Source organism: Hylobates moloch, unplaced genomic scaffold (assembly GCF_009828535.3).
Source record: "Hylobates moloch isolate HMO894 unplaced genomic scaffold, HMol_V3 SCAFFOLD_23, whole genome shotgun sequence".
NCBI lineage: Eukaryota > Metazoa > Chordata > Mammalia > Primates > Hylobatidae > Hylobates > Hylobates moloch.
Genome location: NW_026652298.1, coordinates 37,785,811 through 37,794,938, shown reverse-complemented (window position 1 = coordinate 37,794,938; position 9,128 = coordinate 37,785,811). Strand labels below are relative to the sequence as shown.

Here is a 9,128-nt window from a genome sequence, read left to right as displayed (position 1 = left end):
AAAAAAAAAAAAAAAAAAAAAAATTTTTTTAAAAAGTTTAGATGAGAAAACTCAGCTAACATACTTAGTACAGGGAGCACTCTCCATAAATCTTTACTGTTATTAACCACCGTCATTATCATCATCAGAACCCCTCCACGACCCTGCACATCCAGCCTGAGGACCAGGCATCAACCGCCTTCCCTCACCCGGTGGCCTCCAAACAAGCAGCCAGAAATGCAGGCCAGAGAGACTGGGCCCACGGCCGCTGCAGCTGGACAGTGAGAGGCGAGGCCAGCTGGGCTGCTCTGCCTCCATCTGAGGCGAGCAAACTGTTCCCTCGAGGCGGGCAGCCTGCCAGGCAGGCTGCTGGGCGCCCCCAGAAGCAGCTGCGGCACACAAAAGGTCTCTTTGTGAAGGCCCATCTCCACCCCTGCAGCCCAACACAGCCAACTCCTTGGAGGGCCCCGAGCGACTGGGCTGGGGAGGATGCCTGGTGGAGAGGGGGCTCCAGCAGAAGATGGAGGGCTCAGAGCCATCCAACGTGGAGTCCTCGGCAGGGACAGGGAGCCAGCATCAGCCTGGAGCCTGGGGTGGCCACTGCACACCCCGCTCCATCCAGCTCACAACTGGAGCACACAGCTTCCCTCCTCTCTGCCCAGGCCGGAATTCTACATCAGAAGGAAGCCTTCTGAGCCCCACTGTCTCTCAGAGAGTGCACAGACAAGGTGACAGGAGGGACCCGGCAAGCCATGGGGCAGTGGGACCAGGTGAGGATGAATTTCTGGCCCTGGAGAGGGAGGTGCAAGTTTCAGGCTTCACCTACTAGTCAGACACCCACTCACCTGAATGGCAGCCCAGGTGGGCCACGCGTCGCTTGTCCTCTCCTTGGCCTTGCAGAGGCACAATGCCCAGTACACCTGTTAAACAAACACGGAGGCTCTGACTTCAGGCCCCACATGGCCACCCACCTCCTTGCCCAGGGATCCCAGAGGAGATGAAACCCAGCAGCTCACCAGAGCCTCCACCAATCACAAGATCATATCCTCTGCACGTAGCAATGGCCTATGGGTAGGTTCTGGCCCCATGCATGAGCCATCCATGCCTCGGATGGATACAGAAGACATTAGGCGAGGGGTCCTCTCTTTTTCACAGGGGTTGTACAAAAGGGGCGTGGGGCTTTCGTATGGGGCTTGCGGCTACCATCTGCCACTTTTCCCACCTTTGCTTGAGAAAGAAGCCAACACCCAAGGTGGCAGAGCTGAGAGACCCAGAGAGGTCAGGGCCAACAGTACATGTGAGCCTTTGGGTACCGATCTGCCTGAAGCCCCTGACCTCTTAGTTAGGCTGAAACCTTATCCATTTTTTGCTTAAGCCAGCTTGAGGGTCTGAGTTACCAGTAGCAATCAAGAGAGTGCCAACCAGCACATGGGCTTTTCAAGCCTTTGTGTTCCTACTGTCCCCAGCCATCCAGGGCCCGAAGATGAGGAGCAGGGAGCACGGGGGGACAGCTGGAAATACAAGCGTCAGTCCCCTCCCAGCCCTCCTGGCCATGCTCTTGCCTATGGTTTGTACACACACATGCCCTAATCAAAAGCAATCAGATTACTGCACCTGGACCAGTTTGTAGGGGTCTAAGGCCTGGCATGGGGCTCACCTCTGAGCCCCCCAAGGCAGTTCTGTTCCAAGTCTCCAAATACACCAAGCCTGCCCCTGCTCCCCACCCCATCTATGGTGACGATGACCGAATACGTGAGCAAATCTCCGCACTCATGGCCACTCCCTACCTGGATGGTCGGAGTTGAATGCGATCAAGCTGCAGCTTGATTTGATGTGGTTCCTGCATGAAGGGGCAGTTCCTGCTCGAATGTCACTGATCCAGGCCTGAAAATCAGGAGTAAAGAAGTATGTGATGAGAGCCAGGCTTCCACCTCCACGCATGCCTAAAGCAAGAGGTGGGGCATAATCTGGGGAACTCTAGCTCAAAGCTGCACCATTTGAGATGCATTCTTTTATTTACTTTTTTTTTCTTTTTGAGACAGGGTCTTACTCTGTCACCCAGGCTGGAGTGCAGTGGCGCGATCTGAGATCACTGCAGTCTCTGCCTCCTGGGTTCAAGTGATCCTCCTGCCTCAGCCTCCTGAGTAGATGGGATTACAGGCACCCACCACCAAGCCCAGCTAATTTTTGTATTTTTAGTAGAGATGGGGTTTCACCACGTTGGCCAGGCTGGTCTCGACCTCCTGGCCTCAAGTGATCTGCCCGCCTCAGTCTCCCAAAGTGTTAGGATTACAGGCGTGAGCCACTGCGCCCAGCCGTATTGTGTTACTTCAGATCACACTCTGTCCCCACTCACGATGTCCCTTAGAAAATGCAAAATGTGGGCCAGGTGCGATGGTTCCTGCCTGTAATCCCAGCACTTTGGGAGGCTGAGGCAGGCAGATCATCCTGAGGTCAGAAGTTCGAGACCAGCCTGGCCAACATGGCAAAACCCTATCTCTACTAAAAATACAAAAATTAGCCAGGCATGGTGGCGGGCACCTACAATTCCAGCTACTCAGGAGGTTGAGGGAGGAGAATCACTTGAACCTGGGAGGCAGAAGTTGCAGTGAGCTGAGATCACGCCACTGCACTCCTGCCTGGGCAACAGAGCGAGACTCCGTCTCAAAAAAGAAAAAAAAAAAAAAAGAAGATGCAAAATATGGCCAGGTCTCCTCCAAGTACCCGGAGAAAAATACTCAAGCTCCGAGAGGGGAACCACCAAGGCCTGGCCTCATCAGGACACACCTCTCCACAAAGTCTCATAAGTGAGTGAAAGAAACACCCCCGCCCAAGGGGAGGCAGAGGAGAATGTTTCTGAAACTAAGATCCGCAAGGTCCACACATTTTCTCTGTTGTCAAACCACCGCTCAGCACTCCTTCCTGCCCTCGATGACAGAACACCCATGTTTTCCACTCCACCCACCCATAGCACCCCGGAAACCACCTCCACCACCTGAAGTTTCTATATCAATGTTCACCTGCCATGGTTAGCGCATCAGTCCCGCCCTATTATTTCTCCCTCCTGATTCGTATTTACTATATAAACACAGTGACTGCAAATATTTCTGAAAAGAACAGATCACCTGTTCTCCCACCTCCCTAACATAAACTGTTTTAAGTTCTCCCTACAGTCTGTAGTTCCATGCCTATCTGTTTATGTTGCTGGACTAAGGCCCACGCAGAAGCAAGAATTAGGGCCCCTCAAGTATTCTCCAGACCCCTCCAAGCAGTACTTAACTGCACTCAGAGCCACTGGCTATCTCGATGCAAACCTAGGTACCTCCTCCTAACTTTTCTTGTTTTTGTTTTGTTTTTTTTTTCTTTTTTTGAGACAGTGTCTCACTCTATTGCCCAGGCCGGTATGTAGTGGCACAATCTCGGCTCACTGCAACCTCCACTTCCTGGGCTCAAGAGATCCTCCAACCTCAGCCTCCCAAGTAGCTGGGACCACAGGAGTAAGCCACCACATCTGGCTAATTTTTTTTCTTTAACTTGTTGTTCAGAGGGGTTTCGTCACATTGCCCAGGCTGGTCTCGAACTCCTGAGCTCAAAGCAGTCCACCCAAAGTACTGGGATTACCGTGAGTCATGGTGTCCAGCCCCTCCCCCTAACTTTTCAATGGCTCTGCACTGCATTCAGAATAAAGCTCAGCTTCTTCCGGTGGCCCTTGGGTTCTGCAGGACCACTCTGGACTCATCTGTCACCATGCTGCTCCGGCCATCCCCTCCATCCACTCATGCTCACTTTCCATTTCTCCACCAGGCTCTTTCTCAATTCTCACCCTTCTGGCCTCAGCTGAAACACCATCTACTCCAGGCAGCCTTTCCTGACCATCCTACTGAGACTGGCCCCCTCCATTCTCCATCCCCGCCCCTCATGTGTGTTCTTCAATGTCCTTATGAAAACCTCTAGTGCTCTCGTTTGTCTGCTTGCTGTCTCCCTCATGAGGCTACAAGTGCCACAGGGGGAGGAAAATGCCATTGTGTTCACCGCGATGTCTCCAGTAGCTTAGCACAGCATAAAGTGGAAGCAGAGGAAATCTTGCCCAGACTACAAAAACGGAGCCTCTACCCAGACTGCCCTGACTTGCTTTGGGACCCTGATGGGGTCACTTGAGGTTAATTCCTAGGCCCAGTTATGGGAGGACGCTCCCAGGCCTTACAAATAACACGGAAAGCGGAAGAGTAGAGCTGACATCGTCTCCAAGGCACACCCCTCATCAGTCCTCCTGCCGTTTCGGGGGTCCGAAGGATCTCCCGGCACCTGGCTCAGCAATTCTTTGGGGCTCCACCTGCTCAGGCTTCCCCAGGCCCCACCCAGCCGTGGCAGCATCACCGAGATAAAGGAAGAGCTTGCACCAGCAGCGAGAGCAGGAAGCACCAGCGGAAACCCGAGGGAGGGGCGCGTGCGGCCGAGGGGCTCCCTCCCCACCACTGACACACTCTGGCTCGCCAGGGCCAGAGGAGAGAGGGGCGTCTCCCCACAGCCCAGCCCGGGGCAGGGGCGACCTGGGGCGGCAGGGAGGAGGAGCCAGGCGCCGGCAGCGCCCCGAGCCCCGGCTCCCGGCTCCCGGCGAGGCCGACCGGAAGCTGGGAAGGCAGGCGGCCTCGCAGGCCTGTGCCCCGGCTAGGAGGGCTGCGCCGCCTCGGGGGTCTCGGGGAGAGGTGGGCGAGGCGGGCAGACCGCCAGGGTCACCAAGCGCCAGAGCGAGTCACAGGAGTGCCGGACTCTGCCCTCCGGCGGCGACGAAACGGCCCGGACGCCGGGGTTCTGGCCTGAAGGGGGTTCCCCGGGGATGGAGGTCTCGGGGGTCCAGGCGGCCCTGGGGGGTACCCGTGTGGGGTCCGGGCAGGGGGAGGGGCAGCCGGACGGGGCCCGAGGCGACAGCGCCCGGTCCTCGGGCCGGACTCACCTCGCGGCGGGGCGGCCGAGCCTCCGTGTGCCGGAACTTGGACACCCTGAAACGGTTCATGGCGACGGGGACGGCGGCGAACGCGGCTTCGAGGACCCCGGGCGTCGGGTCTCAGGTGCACGATAAGCAACCGCGACTCCCGCTGCCTCGGCCCCACCCGGGACCTAATGCCGCGGTCACGCCCCCGGCACGCCCCACTGCCAATCGCAGCCGTCTCCGGCCCGCTGGCCACGCCCCCGACCCCCTCTCCTTTCGCGCGCGCACCACTGGCCCCGCCTCCCGGCACGGCCGCCCCGCGAGACCACGCCCTGATATCGAGGGGATGGACAGGCGCTGGTGGGAGGTCACGTGGGGCGCAGCTGTCCGCCCACGTCCCCTGAGGTGCTTGCTTGCGTGGGGTCTGGGCTGCAGCGTTCGCGATTTTGTGTGCAGGATTTGCTGTGGAGTCTTTGCGGTGTACCTAGCACGCCTTCCAGCACTATCTACCTCTTCCCGTAGAGAGGGGAGAAATTAGCTCCATTTCAGAGACAGGAAACCCCCGGCTAAAGGAGAGTGTAAGCTGTTGGTCCCCAAGTCACACCAATGGTAAGAGGCAGAGGGGGAACAGGGACCCAGGTCTAAAGCAAATACCTGTCCTCCGGGCCTACTCAAAAGCCTCTGCATCCGGCCAGGCGCTCTGCATCCGGCCAGGTGCGGTAGCTCAGGTCTGTAATCCCGGACTTCGGGAGACTGAGGCAGGAGGATCCCTTGAGCCTAAGAGGTCGAGGCTGCAGTTATCTGTGATCGTGCCACTGCACTCCAGCCTGGGGGACAGAAAGAGACCCTGTCTCTAAAAATAATAATAATAATAGCTTTTAATTTTTCTTTAGTATTTATTTATTTGACACGGAGTCCCTCTCTGTCACCCAGGCTGGAGTGCAGTGGCGCAATCTCGGCTCACTGCACCCTCTGCCTCGTGGGTTCAAGCAATTCTCTTGCCTCAGCCTCCCGAATAACTGGGATTACAGGCGCCTGCCACCGCGCCCAGCTGATTTTTTGTAGTTTTAGTAAGAGACAGGGTTTCACCATGTTGGTCAGGCTGGTCTCGAACTCGCTGACCTCGTGATCCTCCCGCCTCGGCCTCCCAAAGTGCTGGGATTACAGGTGTGAGCCAATGCACCCAGCCTTTTTTTTTTTTTTTTTTTTTTTTTGTATTTTTAGTAGAGACAGGATTTCACCATGTTGGCCAGGCTGTTCTCAAACTCCTGACCTCAGGTGATCCACCTGCCTTGGCCTCCCAAAGTGCTGGGATTACAGGCGTGAGCCACAGTGCCCAGCCAAAAAAATGTTTTCAATATGCATTTTAATGAATAGTCAGTTCAGGGACAGATAACTAGATCTAAGGACTTTGTTGACATTGAAGCCGGCCTCATTTATCCCTCTCCCACTGAAACTCTGATTTGTGGAAATCACTGATTTCCCAGAAGATTAAGTGACAGCAGGTTGGAAACTTCTTTCACTGGCATCACAGTGAAAAATTGGGACGCATCGTGAGACTCTTCCAGGCTTTTCTGCAAGGTTTTTGCCCTCTTCTTCATCACGAGGCCCTTTTTCTTTCTGCTAATATTACTTCCTTCAGTTGCATGAATTGTTTTTGAGTTTTCCAGAATGAGGGCCTCATTACAATGAACTCTCGAATTCTTGTTTGTTATTAATTATTCTTGAAAACAGGACTTGTGAAATCCAAATCATCAATGCCAGGCAGCAGACTAACTAGACATCATTGTTTTGCTGGAATTTGACCTGCCATTTGACGGACAGCCATTCAGGGTAGAGCGGTGTCTTCCAGTATCCTTAAGACAAAAAGTGGAGTTGTCTGCATTACTAAGAGTATAAAGAAACAAAGCTGATTATTCAAAGGTTCGTGGGACTGGGAGGAATATCGGAGGCCCTCCCAGTTCAACTTTGCAATTCAGAAAGTTATTTATTCTGCTTAAGTTTGTGGCAGCCGGCATACTCTGAACTCTCATGAAATCACTCTCTTCAGCCAGAAAGGATCTGAGAACATGTGAGACAAATGGTGACTCTCTGGACTCCGGCCATTATTATTTTTTTTTTTCAGACGAAGTTTCGCTCATCACCCAGGATGGAGTGCAATGGCGGCAATCTCAGCTCACTGCAACCTCCGCCTCCCAGGTTCAAGTGATTCTCCTGCCTCAGTCTCCCCAGTAACTGGGACTACAGGTGCGCGCCACCATGCCTGGTGAATTTTTTTTTTTTTTTTGAGACACAGTCTCACTCTGTTGCCCAGGCTGGAGCACAGTGGTGCAATCTCAGCTCACTGCAGCCTCTGCCTCCTAGGTTCAAGTGATTCCCGTGCCTCAGCCTCCCAAGTAGCTGGGATTATAGGCACGTGCTGCTGTGCCTGGCTCATTTTTGTATTTTTGTAGTGACAGAGTTTCACCAAGTGGCCCAGGCTGGTCTTGAACTCCTGACCTCAGGTGATCCACCTGCCTTGGCCTCCCAAAGTGCTAGGATTACAGGCATGAGCCACCACGCCCAGCAATTTTTGTACTTTTTAGTAGAGACGGGGTTTCACCATGTTGGCCAGGCTGCTCTTGAACCTCAGGTGATCCCCCCACCTCGGCCTCCCAAAGTGCTGGGATTACAGGCGTGAGCCACCGCGCCCGGCCAGAACCCATACTCTTTCTTTGTTTGAGACGGAGTTTTGATCTTGTTGCCCAGGCTGGAGTGCAGTGGCGCGATCTTGGCTCACTGCAACCTCTGCCTCCTGGGTTCAAGCGATTCTCCTGCCTCAGCCTCCCGAGCAGCTGGAAATACAGGCGCATGCCACCATGCCTCGCTAATTTTTGTATTTTTAGTAGAGACGGGGTTTAACTATGTTGGCCAGACTGGTCTTGAACTCGACGTCGTGATCCACCCTCCTCGGCCTCCCAGAGCGCTGGGATTACAGGCATGAGCCACCGCGCCCAGTCAGAACCCATATCTTTTTTTTCTTTTTTTTTTTTTTGAGACAAAGTCTCACCCTGTTGCCCAGGCTGGAGTGCAGTGGCACTATCTTAGCTCACTGCAACCTCCGCCTCCCGGGTTCAAGCAATTCTCCTGCCTCAGCCTCCCGAGTAGCTGGGATTACAGGTGCCTGCCACCATTCCCAGCTAATTTTTGTATTTTTAGTAGAGAAAAGGTTTCATCGTGTTGGCCAGGCTGGTCTTGAACTCCTGACCTCAGGTGATCTGCCCACCTCGGCCTCCCAGAGTGCTGGGATTACACGTGTGAGCCATTGCGTCCAGCCCACTATGATCACTATGCTGGTCATTTAAGTATTTGCTGAATGTATTAAAGGAACTCTTGCTCACCTCCCAACACCCTTGTCCATCTCAGTCCTCTCCATTCCATAGCCCAAACTCTCTTCAACTATTACTTGCAATTTACAATAGCTTGGTCACTGATCTTCAAAGGACTGGTGGTTTTATTTATTTATTTATTATATATATATATATTTTTGAGAGGGAGTTTCACTCTTGTTGCCCAGGCTGGAGTGCAATGGCGCGATCTCGGCTCACCGCAACCTCGGCCTCCTGGGTTCAAGCGATTCTCCTGCCTCAGCTTCCCGAGTAGCTGGGATTACAGGCATGTACCACCACACCTCGTTAATTTTGCATTTTTAGTAGAGACGGGGTTTCTCCGTGTTGGTCAGGCTAGTCTCAAACTGCTGACCTCAGGTGATCCGCCTGCCTAAGCCTCCCAGAGTGCTGGGATTACAGGCGTGAGCCACCTCGCCTGGCAGGACTGGTGGTTTTTAATCTTCGAGTCTCAATGCCTGTGGAGAATTTGACTGATGAAAGCTATGGGTATCTACCCAAATTAACATCTACGTACACAAAAATTTGGTGTAGAATGCTAGGAGTAGGGCGGAGGGGGAGTATCACAGATTCCCAGGCTTTGGGGATGGGGGCGAAGATTTATGAGCACAGATTGTTTTAAACCCAACGAAGAATCCTCAGGTTTTTTTCCTACTGCTTAAGGTGGTTATGATGGTGGGAGGGTGAAAATTGAAAGTCCTTTGCAAGACTAACCAGGTCAGGTCTCCCTTCTTACCCTCATCTCATCACATACTTTTTTTTTTTTTTTTTTTTTTTTTTTTGTTTTTCGTTTTTTTCTTGTTGGCGAGGGTGGTGTGGAGTGGTCGGCTCTC

General features: G+C 53.6%; 1 protein-coding gene across 4 annotated transcripts in view; it reads right to left on the bottom strand.

Moving 5' to 3' along the window:
- Nucleotides 1-9,128, bottom strand: part of CORO7 (coronin 7) — a 66,850-nt gene that overhangs the window by 56,826 nt on the left and 896 nt on the right. For 2 of the 4 annotated variants that reach the window (XM_058434127.1, XM_032144824.2), the window contains exons 1-3: nucleotides 4,934-5,083; nucleotides 1,767-1,863; nucleotides 825-899 (exon numbers count right to left, since the gene is read on the bottom strand). In XM_058434127.1, coding sequence (XP_058290110.1) covers nucleotides 825-899; nucleotides 1,767-1,863; nucleotides 4,934-4,993 — 232 coding nt within the window. In that variant the 5' untranslated portion in view covers nucleotides 4,994-5,083. Of the gene's footprint in view, nucleotides 1-824; nucleotides 900-1,766; nucleotides 1,864-4,933; nucleotides 5,084-5,563; nucleotides 5,691-9,128 lie in introns of those variants that run through there. The other 2 variants (XM_058434129.1, XM_058434128.1) reach the window with 2 other exon arrangements.